The 22952-nt window shown below is 34.3% G+C and overlaps 1 protein-coding gene across 6 annotated transcripts in view; it reads right to left on the reverse strand.

Moving 5' to 3' along the window:
- The window catches only part of PMS1 (PMS1 homolog 1, mismatch repair system component), a 64171-nt gene that overhangs the window by 28751 nt on the left and 12468 nt on the right, over positions 1 to 22952 (reverse strand). For 5 of the 6 annotated variants that reach the window (XM_081142411.1, XM_081142410.1, XM_081142412.1 and 2 more), the window contains 2 exons: positions 17365 to 17467; positions 11660 to 11823 (listed from right to left, as the gene is read on the reverse strand). In XM_081142411.1, coding sequence (XP_080998537.1) covers positions 11660 to 11823; positions 17365 to 17467 — 267 coding nt within the window. Of the gene's footprint in view, positions 1 to 10286; positions 10357 to 11659; positions 11824 to 17364; positions 17468 to 22952 lie in introns of those variants that run through there. The other variant, XM_081142415.1, reaches the window with a different exon arrangement.

The raw sequence follows: 22952 nt of genomic DNA on the forward strand, positions 1-22952 counted from the left end.
CTGGGGCAGGCAGAAGAAGTAGAGAAGACTGAAGAGGAGTGGCCTCAGAGGCAGGAAGAGCCACAGAACAGGATAGTGCACAGAACAAGAAAGTTTTTAAGAAGGAAGTAGTCCTATGTGACCAATGCCCAGACACCAAGGTAAGAACAGAGATGTGGCCACAGGATTTAGCAATCGGGAGGGACAGGCTAAAGAATATGAAATAGACTTGATATGGCACGGTGACTGAATGCACGTGAAGGTGAAGAACAGAATGAGGAATGTGACTGAGTCCCTGGTACCAAGAACACTGTCAGGTACCCAGCAGGGCCCAATAAACACTAATTTGTTGAAGGACTGAGGAAATTAATACATTTTTCTAAAAAAAGGTAACTCTAGTGGAGTTGAAAACTAACTCTTTGTTTTAAAGATTAAGACTGCTGGTTACCAAACTATATACACATTAGAAATTATGTCTTAATAACTCAGTAGTAACTTTGCTTTAGAAATTCCAAAGCAACCTTTGGTTTTCTTTCTTTTTAAAAAAAATATAATTCACACATCATTACAACTCACTCAATTTAAGTGTACAATGCAATGGTTTTTAGTATATTTACAGAGTTGTGCAACTATCATCATAATCTAATTTTAGAACAATTTTATCACTTCAAAAAGAAACCCTGTACCCATTATCAGTCACTCCCCACTACCCTCCACTTTCACCCCAAGAAATCACTAAATTACTTTTGTCTCTATAAATTTGTATACTTTGGGTATTTCATATAAATGGAATTATACAATACAGTCTTTTGTGAGTGGCTTCTTTCACTTAGCACAATGTTTTCAAGGTTTACCCATGTTATATCAGTACTTCATTCCCTCTTTAATGGCTAAATATGGTTCCACTGTACGAATATACATTAGAATTACCTCTCGTCGGATGATGGACATTTTTGTGTTGTTTCTACTTTTTGGTTATTATGATGCTGCTGCTAGGAATATTCATGTACAAGTTTTTGTGTGGACATATCTTCATTTCTCTTGGGTATATATACCAAGGAGTGGAACTGCTAGGTAACGTGGTGTTTATTTTTTGAAGAACTGCCAGACTGAAATCTTTGCACTTCCTGTGTGTTAAGTGCTGGCTTCTGGTATTATGGCTGTTATTTTAAGCTAGCCAGTTGGTGGTACTTTAAGGGAAAATATTCAAAATAACAGAAAGTAGGTAAGTTCTGAATAATCTGCAACTGTATTGGAGTGAAATGCCCCGTTTCATACTTTCCATATCACAAGTTACTTTTAACAAAAAATAGTTCAGCAATAAAAACTTATTCACAAGCCCAGCCAGGCGTGGCTCAGTGGTGGAGCATCGACCTAGGATCCAGGAGATCGTGGTTTGATTCCCAGTCAGGGCACATGCCCGGGCTGCAGGCTGGATCCCCAGTCAGGGGTGCAGGAGGCAGCCGATCAATGATGACTCTCTCATCATTGATGTTTCTATCTCTCTCTCTGAAATCAATAAAGATATATTTAAAAAACAACAACAAAAAACACACCTTATTCACAAAAAAATTTATGTCTTCAAAGCTATGCTAGCTGATACTGACATACATATAGATAAAATATACTTAAAGTATATTGCTTTAGGTTTCTCAAGAGATTTGACTAAAGCATTTAGAAAGTCTTTCAAGAAAATGTATAAGAAAACTCAAGTTTCAAAATCCCTGCTATAAAGCCTGTGATACTTCTAATGTAAATATAACATTGTTTAGTTTATATTAGAGTGATGCCTCATGTGGGGCCTAACATTTAAATCTTTGTTAATTAATATACAAAGGTGGTATTTCACTGCCTGAACTGCTGAACAGATAGTATACAGAAATGTAAAAAGATCACTTGAGAAAATGGGTTCTAAAAAAGCTATGAAACATGAGAACCAATAAATGTGAAAAAAAAATTTTTTAAATAAACACTGCTAGTAGTTCTGGAGCATTATTTCACAGCAGGCAATTACTGCATCAAAGGGACTAATCTAGAAACATTTTCTAAACTAGTTTTACAGCTGGGCTAGCAATAAATGGTAAAGAGGTCTCCCAACAAATTCAATCTTCACTATTAGGCAATTAAGATACATTTTCTAAACAAAATCCATTATTAAAGAAATAAAGAATGTAGTAATTAAAAGTGAAGGATCTAGAAGAAACTGAATTTTTAAACACTATCTTTTCTACAGTAAATAGTTTTTAGTTTGCTTTCCCTACCATTTAATCAATCCTTTATCATTTTCTAAAACAGATTTTCTTTTCACTTCCTGAAGTTTTTCATATATTTTGCCCTTAGGCTGAAAGCTTAACATGTGCTAAAAATAAACACACATGCCCCCATATGTTTTCTATTTAGGTCACACAAAGTTGGAGCATCTAGATGTGCCAACTAAGAATCTGACTCTAGTCAGTATGATGACAGTGCAAAAAACACCTCAATCAAAAATATATTATTACAGGCACACCGTGTAGTTGATAGGAGATATATATAAATATATTTTGCCACTGTTCCTACTTAATTGACATATACTACTTGAAGGAAATAAAATTAGACGAGAATATTCAATATTTAATTAGCAAACCTCAATTGTGCAGGCAATTTGTGATAACGGGGAAAAGGAGGTTGCACACAGATGACGTACAAGTAACTTAAAAAGGCAATGCTAGTAAGACTGTCTGAGCAAAGGACACTCCTTCATTTAATATGAAATAAAAAGTATACATATTGGCATAGAGTGCAACCAAACTTTTCATGCAAATTATATGCACAGATGTACTAAGAAGATTTAACTCCTTCCAAGGTCTTACAAGTTGATATACCTGATCTGTATCTACTGCTATGTACTCCTGGATATGTATTTGTACTGACTCTGGGTAGGGGCACAAAAAATTATAGGAAATGGCAGTTTTTTTCTACACTGGCAAAATGACAATGATTTCAGCTACAGAAGCTTATTACTAAGCAAGTGCTAAATGTTTTAAATTCAGTATAAAATTATGAATTATTCCATCACATTATCAATATTATTGTTAAAGAACATCACATTCTATTAACATAATAAGTTATGATCTGATTCTTGCTAATAGCCTCAGACTTCTAAAAAGAATACTATCTTGGTAACATATATTCAGCATGACTCTGAACTTAAAATCTCTTATCCATACTTTTACTCTGCTTAAATGTTTTTTATTTCATATTCATTTTTTGGAATAGAGTATGCATAATTACTTCCCCTGAAAGTTACAAAGAAATTGGTAACTTCACCGTTTTTTGGTTGGGGGGGAGGAGACGTTGCTTGTAAAAGCTAGGCAGGTGAGAGATAAAGATGAGAGTAATTTTTTTACTCTACTTTTTCATATTTTTGGTTTTGGAACTATGTAAAGGTATGATTTATTTTAAAATTAAATAAAAATTTAAAAACATAGAGTCAATCTTTGCATAACTTTCAAAGGGAGATTATAGATATTCATTGTTTGTGATCTTTAAAACAAGAAAGATTATTTCCAATTGCTCATCAAATCTTGTTGTATCTACATCACAAATGTTTTTCTTATCTAGACCCTCTTCTCCATACTCTGTGAAACTACTGAACCAGTTTCTTCAGTTACGCAACTATTAAACATAATTTGGTCCACCCTCCAACTGCCATGAGAATGATCTCATTTTGTTAGTTTCCTATTGAAACTCCGTATTTTATTCCCTTTTAGCCATCTGGCAAGAAGTCTAAATTCCTACATAAGGTACACAAGGTCCTTTAGAATATAGACCCAAGCAACTTTTCCAGCCTCACCTCCTATTTTCCCAAACCATTCTGAGCTTTCTCTGACCTCTGATGACTCCTTGACTTTACATGTCCTTTGAATTCCTATCCCAACCTAGTCTTTCTCAAGGACCCATTCTAAGGCCACCTCCTCTAAAAAATTCTTTTGAACCTAACCAGATAATAACTGCCTCCAGATTACCCATACTTCTCAATATTTTTTACAGAAAACTCTTCAGATCAGGCTTTCTAACAAATCTTTAACCTTGGAAGCCTGAGGCAATCATTACTTCCTCTCACATTTAACTTTATAGAAAAGGTTATTTGCAAACCAAGTTGCTATTGCTTTATAACAATAGTTGATTTCAGTTTTTCCTCTTTTTTCTGAATAAGAGACTTTATCTATTACGTTTTGTTTTTCATAAGACTTTGCTTCTCCAAACTTGCCTTTACTTCTCCCTAACTCATTCTAAATGAAGCTACCCCAACCATCTTTTCTGCAATGCATCTCTCCACATGGCTCTCTAGTTGTTGTCTTTTCAGATATAGGCCAATAATGGATAGAAAATCCAGATCAATAAGGAATCCAAGAACTTGAACAGCATTAAAACCAAACAGACCTAATAGACATATACCAGTCACTCTCCCCTACAGTAGCAAAATACACATTCTTTTCAAACTCACATGAATCCTTCCCCAGATAAATCATGTTAGGTCACAAAACAAGTCTTAACAAATTTAAGATTGCATCAAAACGAAAAGGGAGCCCACTGTATGGGAGAGCTTATTTGCCAATGAAACATCTGATAAAGGGTTAATATCCAAAAGATATAAGGAACTCATGCAACTTAACGAAAGGAAGACAAACAATTCAATTAAAAAATGGGCAAAGGACCTGAATAGACACTTCTCCAAAGATGAAATACATACAGATGGCCAAGAGACATAAAAAAAATGCTCAAAGTCACTAATCAGAGAGATGCAAATTAAAACCACAATGAGGTATCACACCTGTCAGAATGGCTACCATCAACAAATCAACAAACAACAAGTGCTGGCGAGGATGTGGAGAAAAGGGAACCTTAGGACATTGCTGGTGGGAATGTAGACTGATGCAGCTACTATGGAAAACAGTATGGAGTTCCTCAAAAAATTAAAAATGGAGCTGCCATTTGATCCAGTGATCCCACTTTTAGGAATATATCCTAAGAAACCCAAAACACCAATCACAAAGAACTTATGCACCCTTCTTATGTTCATAGCAGCGCTATTTACAATAGCTAAGATCTGGAAACAGCCCAAGTGCCCATCAGTAGATGAGTGGATAAAAAGCTGTGGTACATTTATACCATGGAATACTATGCAGCTGTAAAAAGGTAGGATCTCTTACCTTTTGGGACAGCATGGATGGAACTGGAGAGTATTATGCTAAGTGAAATAAGCCAGTAAGAAAAAGACAAGTACCACATGATCTCACTCATATGTGGAATATAATGAACAAAATAAACTGATGAACAAAACAGATCCAGAGACATAGAAGCTTGGATCTCAGACGGAAGGCAGGGGTGGGGAACTGGGTGGGGAGAGATTAATCAAAGAACTTACATGCTTCTACAAATTACCTATGGACACAGACATTGGTATGGGGAAGGCCTGGGGGTGGGGTGGATACAGGGTAAAAGGGATTAATGGGGGAAAAGAAGGGACATCTGTAATACTGTCAAAAATAAAGATTAAAAACAAAAAACAAAAAAACATTTAAGATTGAAACATACCAAGCATTTTTTCTGGCCATAATGGAATGAAACTAAAAATCAACAGCAGAAGGATACTGGAAATTCACAACATGCAGAAATTAAATAACGCTCTTTAAGATAAACAAAAATGAACACACAACATACTGAAACTCTTGACATGCAGCAAAAGCAGTATGAACAACAAAGTTCACAGTCTACCTTAAAAAAGATGTTAAACAACCTAACTATTCACCTTAAGAACTAGAAAAAGAACAACAAACTAAACCCATAGTATCAAAAGAAAAGAAAATAACAAGATCAGTGCAGAGCAGAAATAAATACAACAGAAAAGAGACAGAAAAAAAAATTAAAACTAAGAGTTCGCTTATTGAAAAGAAACAAAATTGACAAACCCTTAGACTAAGAAAAGGAGAGAAGACTCAAATAAAATTAGAAATGAAAGAAGAGACATAGAAACTAATGCCAGACATATAAAAAGAGTAAGAACCTACATGAACGATTATATGCCAACAATATGGATGACCTAGAAGCAAAGGCTCAATTCCTGGAAACACATAATCTAGCTAGTGTCACTGCTTATAGCCTCCTATAATTCTTCCTTGTAACCACTGCCAAATTAACACATTGATCAAGTCACTTTCCTACTCCCAATTTTCTATTTAAAAAAAAAAAAAAAAAGAGATTCAGCCTAGTTTTCAATACCCTTTATAATCTAGCCTCAAATTATCTTTCAAGATTTATCTTCCTCTATTCCTTTATATAAAATACCTACTCATCTAAATTGACTTAGTCACTGATTCTAAATGGGTTCTACAGCTTTAATGTTCATACTATTTCTCTACCTAGAATGATCTTAACCCATTTATCTGTATATCCAAATTTTACTGTAATAGAACCCCCTATGGTGCACCCACCTGGGGGGAGGAGGTCCTAGGTGAGATCACTTTTACATGTTTCTACTATACTGAATCAATAACATCCATCTATCAAGTGGCCAAAGTTAGCCCCCCTCTACTGTAACTTTCTAGGAGTCCCCCAAAAGGGTTCCAACAGCAACTGCATCAACTGGAGACTCGTTGGCAATGTAGACTCTCAGGCCCTCCCTGACCTACTGAATCTGCATTTTTAACAAGATTCTCCAGTGATCTGCATGCACAGTAAAGTTTGTTTAAAGCACTGACAGGAGACCAGGAGAGAAAATGGACTGCAGAAACACAAGTATGAATACTAGGAAGCACTAAGATTAGTGATCATGAATTTAGTGGTACTAGTCAGGAGAGATGTGTGTTTTCTTCTAGCTATGTTCAGCTGTACTAATTCAGGCACCAAAAAGAGATGGATTTAATCAGCATTTGGTTAGTCAAACAAGTACAGTTTAGTGAGAGGGGAGCAAGAAAACTGAAATAGTTTCCAAGGAATGCTAATTATGGACCATGTAATTTAAGCAGGGTAAGGAGAGAATTGAGAGCAGGGACAAGAAGTAGTTAAAAGGCAGCAGGATCAAGGATCAGAGGTTCGATAGAGTCTAAGGATTGTTGCAGGGAGAAAGCTGCTGGTAGAGAGTAAAATACTTAACATTGAAATTATGGAGGAAGTGCAGCTTTTGGCAATGACTAGGTCTAGAGTTTAGTCACAGGAATTAAATGGCTGAGGAAGGGTGGAGAATAAAATCCCTGAAGAAGAGATCTGAGAATCTAGAAAAATTTCTCTGACTATACTCTCCACAACCCTGGCTGGGATGGGAAAAAGGGTGTGCCTTTTCAACATGGGTCCAATTGTGGGCAAAAGACTTCTCCTTGATTCCTCATAGCACAACTGAAACAGAACTGGGGTTCATATGGAAAATAATACAATAATTGATAAGTAATAACACAAGAATCAACTCTTTCACATGCAACTGTAAACCTACCTTGCTTCATTCTGTAATATTTCATAGAAGTTAGGTGAAAAGTAACTAAAAGAACTTAATAAAGCAGGCCCTGGCCAGGTGGCTCAGTTGGTTGGAGCATCATCCCATACACCAAAAGGTTGCAGTTTGATTCCTGGTCAGGGAACATATCTAGGTTGTGTGTTCAATCCCTGGTCAGGGCGAGTACGGGAGGCAGCCGATTGATGTTTCTCTCTCACATCAATGTTTCTGCTTGTCCATCTCTCTCTCTAAAAATCAATGAATATATCCCCAAGTGAGGATTTAAAAAAAAGAACTTAATATAATGGAAGAGAGCATGAGAACAATTTAAAAAATTTAGTTATCATTAATTTACAAGTAGCAAACCAAAAAATAAACAAAAAAAAAACACCCACCCCAAGCAACCAAGCAATATGATTTATAATCAGCCCCAAGTTAACTTTAAAATATATCCGAAGATTACAAAATAAACTAATGAATAAAATAACTAATGAACCAGAGGCATGGATACATGGAACAGACCGACAGCTTTCAGATGGGAGGGCTATGGAAGGGACTGGATGAAAGAAGTAAAGAGATTAACCAAAGAACATATATGTATAGCCCATGGATACAGATGACAGTGTGGTAATGGCCAGAGGGAAGAGGGGGGGCGGGGGCTGGGCAAAGATGGGGGGATGGGGACATTTGTAACAGCGTCAACAATAAAGTTATAAAAATAAATAAAAATTGCTCAGCTTCTTAAAAAAATAATAAATTTGAAGAGATATCTGCCTTCATTAATTAAAAAAGGAACAAAACAAAACAAAACATTAGAACTGAAAGAATAATTTCTTCATAAGGAAGGAGCATTTAAACCACAGTCCTAAACTGATGACTGTTAAGAGACTGCATCTCTGTCAAGTATTTCCTCCCCTTATGTCATCCATGCAAAATCTTTATATATTTCCTGACTAATGGTAATAAAGACATTATTGGTGACTTAGATGCCAGGATAGACCATAAATTACCACTTACTTATCTTTAATTTATAATCCAATAAATGAGTCCCTTCTTTCTCATTCTTGGCTACCCCCCCCCACAAATCTTTTGACCACCACCACAAAAGGGTAGCCTCCTAGAGACCCAAAAACTATGTTAAGAGAGGGAGCTGCCACAGTCACTACCAAGTCTCCACTGCCACTTTTCTGGGTTTCTGTTCCTGGCTAAGGCCCTGCCTCTTCCCAAATTGACGGAAACTAGAGATTCAACCCTTCAAAGCTGTGTCATCATTCTTCCAAGCCTCAAAAATACATAAACTGATCCAAATAAACTTTAGCACTCATGTCACATATAGGTGGGGTATGTGGGAAGTCATTCCTTCAATTACTTCTGTTTTGAACCAACTAAAACCTTCTTATATCAATGATATCCAATTCATCTTTTGCAGTACCAGTGGGCTTCTAATTATGAAGACAAAAATTCAATTCCAAACAGTTTTTAAAACTATAAACAAAATTTTTGGCAAAAGAAAATATTCACAAAAAACAACTATGAAGTATGAAAGTATCTCTTATCTGAACACATACGCTTAACATTATGTTCTGAACTTAGTGATTTACTGACTTATTCATGTACATATGAAACAGCCAAGAATACTAAATTGGTTTCAGATATTATCACACTGAGCAAAACTTCTAATTATGGAAAATAATTACTTTATTAAATAAAAACATTTGCAGAAGGACTTTATAGGAATTCAGTTATTGCAACTAATGCTGAAAACTGTAGTGCTCATCCTAAGGAATGGTTATAGCATTTCTCTAAATAATATCTACTTTAAATAAACTCACTGAGTCCACTTGTAAATTATTTCCCTGTGGCAGTCTCATTATTCAGTATGCTTTCAAGGAACATGATGATGAAAGAAGAAAAACACCTCTTTCTAACATAACCATACTGGCAAGAACATCGACATTATCAGTATTCAAAGAATGTCTTGGCAGGTTAAACCTTCATAAAAAGAAGGAACACTATCTAATCCAAGATGTCAAAATAGCAATAGTACTTCTCATATTATGTGTAATGCGATTGTTTGTTTCTAATGCAAAAAAAATTTTCAAAAAGAGAAAAGATGCCGATATTGCCACGTTTAAAATTTAAGCAAAGGCAAAAATATTCTTCAGAACAGCACATAAAATAGGATAAAAGTAAGCACGTTTAAAAGAAAAAGACTAGGACCAGAACTGTACTCTATGTTCAAAAAGATTTAAGAAAATGTGGCAATATTATTTAGGAAAGTTTAACAATATATTTTAAAATTTGAGGCATAACAGCACTATTAAGAAACAAAAAGTAAAAAAACAATTTGTACTAAGAGAAAAAAGCTTGAAGATAGACGGCTTGTTGTGATCTAGTCCATGATTTCCTTGTGTAATAATAGCTGATACCTAATTTTACTGTAAGACTTTTGATAGTCTTGCATTACTTTCATTGTGTAACACTCTCAGCATATTCTCCAGGACTTGAAATTACTGAAGGTCACTGAGGAACTCATGTTTGCTCAATATAAGTTCAGATATGTTGTCCTCTAAAAAAAATAAAATGCAGTATATTACAAAATCCTACTTTCCATTCTCAAAAGAAAATGCCTATATTGATGATCTTACAGTAGCTGAGAAAATAATATAAATTTATCCAAAGCTTACAAGATAAATATACTTGACTTTAAATACTCATTTCCATTATGTGAGGCAATAATCTTGTTTTATTCTTCAATTATGTTTTCTCTTACTCAACTTTTCTCTTTAGTTGTACTCACTTCTATAAATACACGCTTCCTATCTTAATATTTTACCTTTTCCATCTGTTTTCTCTTCCTGATCATTGTTTCTTCAGTCCTTGATTTTTTCTTAATTGGTTACATTCAACTTTCAATTACTAAATGTCGTTTGGATCAAGAGGTCACAGGGTTATTTATATTAGCGGAATGAGCCTTCATCCATTAACATCCTGAGGAGTCATAGCATGGTAGAGCTGGAAGGGATCTCAAGGTATCATTTGGTTGCGCTCTATGCCAGCAGGAACAGGTGGTTGACTATTCTTAATGTTTTTTTTTTTCTTTTTTTAATGGCCAAAGACTTTTGTCATAAATATTCTGACATAGCTTGGTTTAATACAAAATCTTAACATGTAAAAACACATAAGAGTAGAAAGAAAAATGGATGAAAACAGTTCTGACCTCAGCACTGTTACTTGCTGAAAAATATAAAATTATTCCTTTGATTGCTCTGAAAAAACAATTCCTTTGATCACTCTGAGCTTCAAGTTCCCCATACAAATAGAAATAATGCTGTTTAATTCACAAAGTTACTGTAAGTGCTCTGAAACCTGGGAAAAAACCTATATAATGTACTGTTAAAATGGGAAGCAACACAATAGTGTCAAGACCTGCACTCTGCAGGCATCTTAGTTTCAAATCCCATCACGATTTACTAGCTGTGCAACATGGAGCAAAGTATTGAACGTCCCTGAGTTCATTTCAGAGGACAATTGCAAAACTGGTACGTTTACCTCACTTGATTGTTGCTGTGGATTATAGGAATTTAATGTACCTACATAGGTCTTGGCATTATGTAGGTCCTCAATAAATGTTAACTCCTTACTCCCCATCAGACTTCCACATTTCTACTGTGTGGTTTTGCTCTCCATCCATTAACTATTTCAAGATACACATGTGAAATTTTATGAAAAACAAAATAATTAGAAATTATATAAACCTTTCTTTACCCTAAGATTCATCAAGCAAAAAAGAGTTCCTCATTAGCCCTGCTTTGAAAAATGGAAAAAAATGAAGTAGAATTTCCTTTAAAAAACAAACTCTTCCAAAGAAGGAACAGTTTAGAATAGATGATGAAAAATGTCACCAAATTGTGAACTCCTTAAAGGAAAAAAAACAAGTCTTTATTCATCTTCATATTTAGGAAGCACTCAAACATTTCTTATATGGAAAAGTCTGTTGGTGGGATCTCTAATCTTAGAAATTACAAAATGAAAGGTTCAATCAGATTTTATATAGATATTAGGAAACAGAGTAAAGACTATTTACTAAGATTAAACTAAACAAGTGAGGACAACTGTTAAGACTCTTTACATATCTAAATGATTTAGATAAAATACATTGTCCCTTTAATATATCATATACCAAAAAAAATCTTATAAAATGCTTACCTTGTTATGTATAAAAAGAATCCTTAAGTCAGGTTTAAATACTCCATAGCTTATGAGGAGATCTAGTACCTTTTTTATTTCATCTTTACATTTTTTAGCAGTTGAGTAAAATTGCTTTCTTACAGGTAGATTCTTAAACAATCTTAAAGCAGTTACAGTTGTACCTGTTGGCAGATAAATGGAAAGCATATTTGGATGTGGAAGGAGCTTCAGATCTTTAAATCCATATACAATCAGTAAATAACCCCTTCTATCACTGAAGGCCAGTCCTCCTCCAACTTTGGGAACCCAAAGAAGACTCAACTTTGCAAGCTATTCTGATCCTGTGCTAGACTCTTCTACTGGAGAGTAGGACTGACTTGCTAGGTATGATTTCTTCTATAGGACTGACTTGCTAGGTATGATTTCTTCTATGAGATATAAGCAAGAATAATTGTATTTCTAGCACTACAGAGAAACATTGGCTCAACAGAATGTAGTTTCTTAAGAATTCTGTGATATTCAAATCACCTGGGGATGATGCTTATTCTACACTTTAAAATATAACATATGGGTGTCTACATAGCATATGTAATAACCTTAATTATTCCACCAAAAACTCCTACCTGAAAAATCTAATTGCCTGATTTAACTTATCCTCATCTTCTGAACAAATATTCAAAACAGAATATTTTTTTTAAACTGTGAATTTATTTAACTAAAAGTTGAGTAAAAGTATACACATTTATACTGCTTCAATATTGGGTTCATAATTAGCTTTGTTTAAAAAACACAACATTAGGACCATTTTTTCCTCCAAATTCTTTAGCATAACAGTTGTTTTAAAAGTTATCTGCTGCCCGACCGGGCGTGGCTCAGTGGTTGAGCGTCGACCTAGGATCCAGGTGATTGGGGTTCGATTCCTGGTCAGGGCACATGCCCCCGTTGCGGGCTTGATCAATGACTCTCTCATCATTGATGTTTCTATCTCTCTCTCTCTCCCTCTTCTTTCCTCTGTAATCAATAAAGATATATTAAAATATTTAAAAAAAAAAAAGTTATCTGCTAATTGAAATATCTGGGTCATCTGAGGGTTTGCTTATATCAACTATTTTTCTTAGTTATGGATCCCATTTTCCTATATTTATGTCTCACAATATTCTTATTTTTGCCAGACATTGTGTATAAAAGAACAATAAGTAATGAAGTTGATAATACTTTCCCCCAGAGAAGGCACTTCATTTCCTCTGTCAAGCAGCTAGAGTGAAGAGCAGATCTCTTCAATATAATCAGGAGTTTATCAGTGTTGGCGCTCAGTTGCCCATTCATTTAGTTCCAGTTCACTTCCAGTGTCTAATGTCTTGAGGATAGAAACAAGTATCTTCCCTCTAGCAAGGCTTTGGGACCTAAGCACTGCAAAACTTTAAGATTTTTCTTTCTCTCTCTAGTTCAGTCCCAACTTTCTTCGTCACTTGCTTACTCAGTAAAAGTCCTGATGAGATTTAGGCATCTGTGGTGAACTAGCTCTGTGTTTGAGGATCCCATCTTCCAGTCTGTCCCATAAACTCACATGTGGCTATTAAAAGTTCAGCTGGTTTCTCCAAGGGCCATAGAAGACCCCCTGCCTATAGTAGGCCTGCTCTTTTGTCTGCTATGACTCCAGTCTCAGTTAATGTTCCCAGGGATGCAAATGGCCACCAATTTCTTCTTGTCTAGGAAGCGGTCATCTTTCTTTTGAACTTAATTCATTTAAACTTTGTGACACAGTTCTTCAATAAGTTTTTAAAAATACAAGTTTTAAAAATTATGTGTTGCCCAGCTGATGTGTCTAAGTGGTTGAGCGTTGACCCATGCACCAAGAGGTCACTGGTTTAATTTCTGGTCAGGGCACATGCCTGGGTTTCGGGCTCGATCCCTGGTGGGGGGCATGCAGGAGGCAGCCAATCAATGTTTCTCTCTTATCAATGTTTTTCTCTCTCTCTCAAATCAATAAAAACATATTTTTAAAAAAAATTATGTGTTTTTCTCCTCCCTGGTACATAAAGAGCAATGGTACCTTGAAATCTTCTACATCCATCTTGCTGACCATCCCTTCTGGCCTACCATTTTCAAACTCAAATGTTCTTTTCTGAAAAATTTGCTAACCTTCCTCTTGGCAGCTAGTGGCTGCTTTGTATTGTCATTACTTATTTACTCATCTGTGTTTTCCACTGGCCTGTGACAAATATAATAGTATATACTGTAGTTGTGAACAGTGTTAAGGAAGGCAGAGCGAAGTCAATAGGGCAAAATATAAAAATGTTTATGAAAGGAAAAAGTATATGTTGATTTTTAAAAAATATGTTATATATCAAAGACCACACTATACCTAATCCATATATTAGTTGATAAATAACTGCTTTAGCAGCTAAAAATATTTTCTCAGAGTAAACTAAAAATTATCAATAAGCTAAGAATTATATGTTGGAATAAAACTTAATGATGGAAAACTCTGCTGATTCCAAATGAAATATATAGCCTTAAAAAAAAAAGTACTAAGTAATATTGGCCAATAGGGAGGAGGCCCTTGTAAACTATCATATTTTACAAGAGAATTGCTCAGCTCTCTAACTTTAGCACATTCTACAAACACCAGAATAAAACTGCAGTCCTGTGATATGCTCCCTGTTATATTTTTACATGACAACTATGTTATGCCATTTATATAGGCAGCTATTTATGTTCCTAATGTAAAGAGGTATGATTGCTTGAATATATCAGAGTCTCCTTAAACTATTTAATAAATATAGTTCCATTCTCAAGCTTAAAAAATCTTTCAATACATGCACAATCACACATAGCAGGGATTTACAAAGAACACGATGCTCTAACAATGGGGTAGGGAAAGGAAATACTCTGATCAGAGTACTTTAAATATACTACTTTTGATATCTGAGAAATTCCTACGACAGAAGTGTTAAAAGAATTTTTTCCAGGAGAGTAAATCAATTTAGAAAGCTTAATACTGATTATCTAGGGTAAAGAGAATAGAAGTGATGACAAAAAAGATACGACTAAAACAAATAATTTTGTCAGAGTACTTGGTAAAAGAATTTAAAAGGCTTAAAATAAAAGTGAACAGAAGTTAAGGGTAATTTTAAATGACATACTGTTAAACACATAAATCATTTAAAATAGCTAAATTGATCCATAAAACAAATACCTACACTAGAACTGGAATCTCCAGTAAGCTATTTTTAAACATTTTAAAATATGTTTTTTAAAGGGGTAACAAATTTTCCAATGCTTAAAAAAGATTCTGTTGTAAGTTGTCCCTGCATCTACAGTTAGGCTATCTACAGGTGTCATCCTATCAGATGATATGAGGAGTAACTGCTAAGTAAGGATGTTTACACCACAGCAGAAATTAATCTACAAGAACCCTAAATGCACAGGTATTAATTAAGATGGTTGAACTGTAGTTTTATCTTACACAGAAAATATTTAAATGGAAGCTGAATGACAGCTGGTGGTGAAATGTGATTCCGTGATTCAATCACTCACAAACTATCAGCACTAAGGCAATATAAATGTAAAATGCCTTTGAAAGTGTTTGTGGATTTCCATAATATGTCCACCTAGAGCAATTTGAAACAAAGGGCTTCATTTTTGTGTTGTTTTCCTAGACAACTGTAATTAGGAGAAAAAAGTGAGCTATGAAAGGCAATTACTGCTAGTTTAGCAACGATTGGCTTTCCACGTCTGCTGTTCTTAAAGTAAAAGAAATATTGCTAAAGAAAATAAGGTTCACTTATTAACTGTAGAAATTCCTTAATATGCATACCTGATCTCACTTACTAAGAGAAGGCACAGGTAAGCAAGAACAGAAAAATCAATAAGAAAACAAGCAAAGATCAGAAAATTTCCATATTTAAGAACTGTTATTTCATAGTTCTCATGGAGATGAATACAGGAAAGCATGAAAAGTATGAGTGATATAAAGCCACTGGCCATCCAGATTAGACTGGCTACTACTAAGATAAAAATAAATACATTTAAGTTTTTATAAGGTGACTAGATTACTTCAAAGTACTCTACTGGATGGCCACTCAAATATCTCCTAATGGTTTCCTAATTTGAACTTCTAAGAACAGAGGTCAGAACATTTCTGGAGAGGAACCATATTTAAAAATGCCTTGCCCGGCCGGGCGTGGCTTAGTGGTTGAGCGTCGACCTAGGATCCAGGCGATCGGGGTTCAATTCCTGGTCAGGGCATGTGCCTGGGTTGGGGACTCGATCCCCAGTCAGGGGCGTGCAGGAGGCAGCTGATCAATGACTCTCTCATCACTGATGTTTCTATCTCTCTCTCTCCCTCTCCCTTCCTCTCTCTGAAATCAATAAAGATATAAAAAATAAATAAATAAATTCAAGCTCACTTGAATTAAAAAAAAAAAAAAAGCTGCCTCTTTGTCCTAATCTTCCATATATAAAAATAATCACAATCTATTATTTTAAAATACATGTACAATATTATTATACATCAAATTAATTAGTATTTAGGTGAGCTCATTTTTATTAACTGAATAAAAGAGAAAAAATGTTAGTGTGTTTTCTTAGGAGTTCCTATTAACTCCCCCATGTGGACACAAAAATGTTAATACTTAATGGGCAAAACTAATCAGTAACTAATTGGAGGTTTATAATAAAAGAAAGAAGAGAAAATTTGGTATCAGTGTTAAGATACAAGAAAATAAATTTCAATGAAGACAAGTCATTTAAAAAAATAAATCCAATAATTTAACATTAAAACGGGGAGAGGGGGGAATCACCAAAAAACACAGGACTTTCATAAGTTACAGGGACCACAAAATTAAAAGTAAATTTACAATACAAATTGGAGAAGGGCAAACAACAACAAAAACACAAGTCCCTTTTCAGATCTAAAAATTCTTTTGGACATGGCTCTAAAGAGGTCATATCTTTAATATTTTCTCAACTTTAAACATCCTATTAGTAGAATTTAGCAGTATGAAAAAGATTAAAGGATGTATGTGAAACGCAAGCCTGAAGACATTTTTGTTCCCCCTTCCAGGTAAACAGTAGAGGTACTTAGAAACATAAGATGTCAATTAAAATATAATAATAAAATTACTTAAATGTATAAAACACTAAAAAACTAACCAATAGCAATAATAATTAATATATTTATTTGCTTTAAATAATACAGAAAGGGAGGAAGTGGGTGAGGGTATTAGACAAAACACGAGCAATGAGTAAATAATTGTTGAAACTGAGTAATGGATACACTATTCTATCTATTGTATACATTTTTGAAGTTTTCTCTAAACAAATATATTTTAAATTATTTATTTAATCATATCTGATGGTATGGTTTGTTACCATGATTAACAAATCAATGTTTTAGTAAACTCAACAAAATAGTATCCTTCATATATAAAGACAATAGCAATCCAGCAAGAGTAAAATAATTGCTCTTACAGTCTTTACAGAGGAGTAACTAATCCATGTTGGGGCCCAGAGTCTTTCACACAATTCCTCTTGAGACGAACTCTAAGTATTTAGGAGACTGGTGGCTAAAGTACAGGCTGAATGTTCACTTGGAAGTTAAGTAGCTATTATCTGGACCAAACCCAAAACAATCAATATATTTAAATGCATGAAGAATTTTTTTTAAATAAATGATTAAGACAGAAAAGGCAAAGAATGCTACAAAGCTACTCTCTTACCTTGACCAAGATGTGAAGGTTTTTGAGAAATTATGTGGCCACTGCCATCCAAAACATATTGGGTGCTAAAATTATCAGCAGCTGTCCTAGTTGTAATTAAAACCTGGAATTAAAAAAAAACCTCTAATAAAATAATGATTTTTGCAGAGGGCTCATTCTCAAACCGTATTTAAAATAATAATCATTTATTCACAAGACTGAAAAGTCTGACTTAATAAATTCTTATGACCACTTCTCTTGTAATATTACTTAGAACTACACTAATAAGCAATAGGTGAGTTTATGTATTTTTTATGTTAAATCACTCATTTTTGAATATTTTACTCTAATTAAAACAACTGTAAATAAATCGAAATATCTGAAATGGCTATTTTTATTATATGCATTATGTGACTTACATTTGTAAAATCAAATACTTCAAATGCATTAGGAAAGTCTGTTTTTTAACAGACTATTCTCATAAATTTGTTGGTAAAGTAAATAATCCTTTTGTAGTGATTAAAGTGTATAAAACTGCACTTCTGTATTTCAAGTTAAACAGTTCAAAAGAATAAAAACACAAAAATCAACCTACATATGTATGGCCATTTTTTTCTTAAACCCAAGCTTTGAACTCACTTGTTTAAATGTAAAATTTTTATTAATTAAAAAAAGTTTAGCATTAAAACATGCAAGTATAAAAAACGATTTAATTCAGTACGAAACATTTCCAAAGATGTTACAGTCATAGAAATATAAACTTAAGAAGGTCTGCATTCTCCCTCAGCTTTCTATTTACCTATCTCATGAGATTAGTAGGCGAAGATAACAATAGCAAACCATATCCTTGCTAGAAAATACCATAGATGGGGAGTGGGGACTATGGCAAGGAAAGCAGGGTGGATTCATAAAAGAGGAGCCTCCTCACACTTGTGGTAAACAATGATGACCCAGAATTAGTAGCAATCTGTCTTGGCCATCCTTAGACTGTGCAGAGCTGATTATCTTAAAATAAATCTATATAATTTTGGAAAAAGCCATAAAAATCTAACTCTCCTGCTAGAACTCAAGTAGGTCCAGTTGAATCTACATCTGATGGTTCTGTCACTCTGTCCTAACCATGCACTGATTTACTGCAGGCCATATGGCTTTGTGGAACTTGTGGGTACCATGTAAAGAACTGCAAAGTCACCATGAAAAAGTATGGTTTCTCTAGCTGACAGTACTAGTACAGTCTACTAGATTCTCTCTGAAGGTGACATCCATAAAATTCTTACTAGGGGCACTGCGTCAAGCTGCTATTTCTGTGATAACTGTTATCTAATAATCTAAAGTGATTATTTTACTTCTTTCAAAAATATATTCCATGGTTCAAAAGTTGTATAATTTAAAATTTTCCCTGATAACTAATCTTAATCTTCCCTGCAACATCATAACTCCAGTGGTTCCAACAGTGATTTCTTCTAGTAAAGTTTGTCAAAATCAAGACGACAGATTGCTAGAGATTTTCTTTGTCTCTAATTACTCCATGATTGTCCCTTTAAAAACAATTCTACATTTAACCAACCACTTCTCCAAAATGCCAAGGTCAACTGAATTCTATTTCTATTCTCCAAAGAGCTAGCCACCTGACCTAAAGTTGGTGTCACTGAGCAAAGACAGCCCTGGAACTCCGAGTTCTAGTACTAACTCTGCCAGTGGCTTGCTAGATGGTCCTGAATAAATTACGCTATCATCTTTAAGGGGAGGGTGATGATAAGATGAAGATGATGCTAATACTTCATAAGGTTACACGTGTTTTTGCTTTAACTACGTCAAAGTACTTTACAGATATTAACTTGCACATCCTTCAAAACATTAATGAATAGTAAATATACTCCAGCCTCAATGAATAAATTGAAGTATTAAAAAGTAAAATAGGGGTCAAAATGCAACATTTATGTTAAAGTAAAAAAATAAAACACAATATTATTTCCAACATTAACATTTAAAAAATTAGAATTTGTAGGGTACTATGAACATTTATTTAGATAGGAAATGCTCTGCAATTCACTACTAAAGACAGTGGAAGATAAAACGCATAAGCATGTTTCACAAATTCATGAAATACAGTGTGTTCTTCAGAGGAAGGAATTGTATTTCAAGAGTTCATTTCATCATATGACCTGTGTCCTGGGCAGGAAACCTTTTTTTGGACCAGGCACAGGTTCAGAATGTGTTAGCAGTCTAGTAGCTAGCATTTGAACCTGCCGTAACTCCACCTCAGAAGCATCTCTAATATTACAAATTATTACTGGTGCCTCTTACTGGAGACATTGAGGAATTGTGGCAGTGAATGAATCTAGTGGTGTTAATAATATATTTAAAGAATTTTGAGGAGTTTATTTTAAAAGAAGTTTTAGAAGTTCTTAGAGTTTTATTAGTTATCAATTATTAAAAACTGACTCTGGTTCAGTTACTCAGTTTCAAGAAATTATAGTACTATTACAAAGCTAAAGTTACAAAAACAGCATTTATAGTTTAGATAAGCAGTTTTTCTCAATGTTATAGATAAAATGTTAATTACAAACTTAGGATACATCCTGGTAATTCTTGCAAAAAAATCCTCTTGACAAAAATTTATTTAAGATAATTGTGTTATAAATTTTGTTTTTGTTTTTACTGACTTTTGGAAGAATGCTGCACAGGAACATGGGTCTAAAAACTGAAGTAAATGGTTCTCATGATCCAACTGAAATATGGATTTTGCCTGGATGACCAAAATGTCTTTTTCTTACTGTGTTGAGTACACCTGCGTGTCTGTTTAAGCACTCTGATGTCAGAACATTCTCCCAGATACCCCACTGTGGGAGACTGGCAATAGAGATCTTGGCTCTGGCTTTTCCCTTTTCAACAGAGTTCTATTAGCTGTGAGGAGACTGTGTTTAGGGAGCATAACCTTCAAAAATCCTGTGCCTATTCTAACTAAAGCTCTACCACCATGGCTTTAAAGGACACAAAAAGTACCCTACACTGTGAAGCAGGAGGCAGGAATCATCAGAATGAGAACTAGGGGCTTCCTTCTAGCCCTTTACAGCTAAGTGGGCCCACTAATAAGGGAGTTTCAACTTCCATCCTCAAAACAGAACCACTTAGCTTCTCATTCTGCTCCCTTTAAGTCATGGAAGTTTAATGTAATATAAAACAATAACAAACCTACAGGTACCATATTAGCTCATCACAAAATTATGTATAGTGAACTTAGATCAGAATAATACCCAGCTTACTGTCACCACTTTAAGAAATGCTGAATGAATAAACCAATAAACATGAGTATTATCCAGAGGATGGCGGGCATTCTTCTAATTCTTCTGAGGGAAAACCAAAAGGAAAAACAAGAATTTATGCAACAAAATAAAGAACTCTGGTGAAAATTAGAAGGAATTTACCTAGGAATGGCTGTAAAGTTTTAGAAAGTATTTCCCAAAAATATTGAGGAATTTGCATAAACTCTGAAAGTTGGGGTGAAGTACTGCTTGCCAGCAAGGAAATGAGCAAGGCTGATGATACTATCGCCTATATGATACAGCCGCATACTACTTTCCATACCAGAGTGAAAATAACTTTCAATGTATGGCACATGACAATATTCAAGATACTTTAATGTGTGTTATTATTTCCTTTGACCCTCAAATTATTATCATCACCTTATAAATTAAAAAAGAAAACGACTCTCAGAAAAGTTAATCTGTTTTATGCCTTTGGCCAAGTCTCTTATTCAAACACTTAGGAATGAGAATTAGCCTTCTGACTCCTAGTTCAGTGTTTGTTGTGATTTTTCAGAAAACAAAACTATTCTGTATTCCTCCTAAAATTGAGATATAACTTAGCCTTCACTTAAAATCCAATTCAAAAAACTTGTATGAGTTTCTTAAACATTCCTTTGGAGGGAAAAAAGATCATTTTTAATGTAATGTATATAAAACATCTGCTTATAAACAAATAAAATACATTTTATGTTTTATTATATGACAGGAGCAATATATATAATCTTCATAAAAAACTTTATGAGTAAGTCAAAACAGGATTTCACTCTCTAGCTCACTCTACTCAGTATGCTTAGAAATTAGTACCAGAAATTTAACATTGAAGAATGGCAAACATACCAAAATTATTACTCTACAAACAATATATTTTAAGAGAAGTAATGTTTGATGATATCATTTAAAGAAAACCATTATCAGCCAATTTGTGCCAGTCCCTGGTATATTCACCATAGATTATGAAATCAGTAATTCCATTTTAAAGTAGCAATAGGATACTTTGTAGATATAAAGACAATGTTTTACTTCCTTGGACTGTTTAATTCTAAGATTGAAAGTCATTTTACTATTAACCAACTAAAAAACTGCCCATTCTTTTAAAGTGTATAAAAAATATAGATGTATTTTAAATTTCTCAAGCCAATTTTGCTGAAAGTTTACTTTTTCTCATTTTTAACTAAAATTACTAACACCCTATTTTTTTTAATCCTCACCAGAGATATGTTTATTGATTTTACAGAGAGAGAAAAGGGGGGGAGAGAGAAGGAGGGGAAGAGAGGAATGGGGAGGGGGAGGAAAAAGGGGGAGAGAGGGGAGAGAGGAAGAGAGGGGAGAAGGGGGAAGAGAGAGCGAGCACGTGCACGGGAAATATCGATGTGGGAGAGAAACATCAATCAGTAGCCTCTCATACCACCCCAACCAGGATCAAACATGCCCTGACTAAGAATTGAACCCACAATCTTCTGGTGTATAGGATGACGCTCCAACCGAGCCACACGGCCAGGGCTAAAATTAACATCTTTAAAGTAACCTAACAAAAAATAATTTCAACAATTGGAGTTTTGGGGAATAGCTGACTGATATTGTGCAAAACATTATCTCAATTACATACAGGTAGGGGCAAAAGTGAGTTTACAGTTGTTCATATGGAAAATAATAACAGCAATTAATAAGTAATACAAGAATAAACTCTGTGTTTCGCATACTCACAACTGTAAACCTACTTTTGCCCCATCCTGTATTATCAACCTAATGAATTTGAGATGATTTACATCTGTATGACTTTAAAATTATCTGCATCAGTTAGTGTGGCAGATAAAATAACCGAATCATTAATTTTTATTATGTAACTGCAATCTCTATCCAAAAATTTTCAAAATAAACTGGAGCCTTAAAATAAATATTCAATTTCTATAAATAAAACTTCAATTTTGAGTGAAGAATATTCATTAAATTTAAAAGCAATCCCCCCAAAAGTAATCATTAAGTCTTCCTGAATAACAACATTTATTTTTAAATGTAACTGACCTTAACAAACATATATTACTTTCTGTATTTCTGAAACACTATTCAGAACCTTCCCACATAAGTTTCAACTTGACTTCTCTTTGATAACCTACCTATTGGGCTTACCACTGCAGGCCTGGGATATTTATTATTTAAATGTGAGGTACTTTTAAACTTATATATACCTTTTTAACCACCCTAATAAGAAGGTAACATGACCTACTACAGAAAACTCAGCACTGGGAAGCATGAAATTGGAACTGAATTCTTGGTTTCACCATCAACATACTATCCCTAAAT

This window comes from Miniopterus schreibersii (genome assembly GCF_964146895.1).
Source record: "Miniopterus schreibersii genome assembly, chromosome: 7".
NCBI lineage: Eukaryota > Metazoa > Chordata > Mammalia > Chiroptera > Miniopteridae > Miniopterus > Miniopterus schreibersii.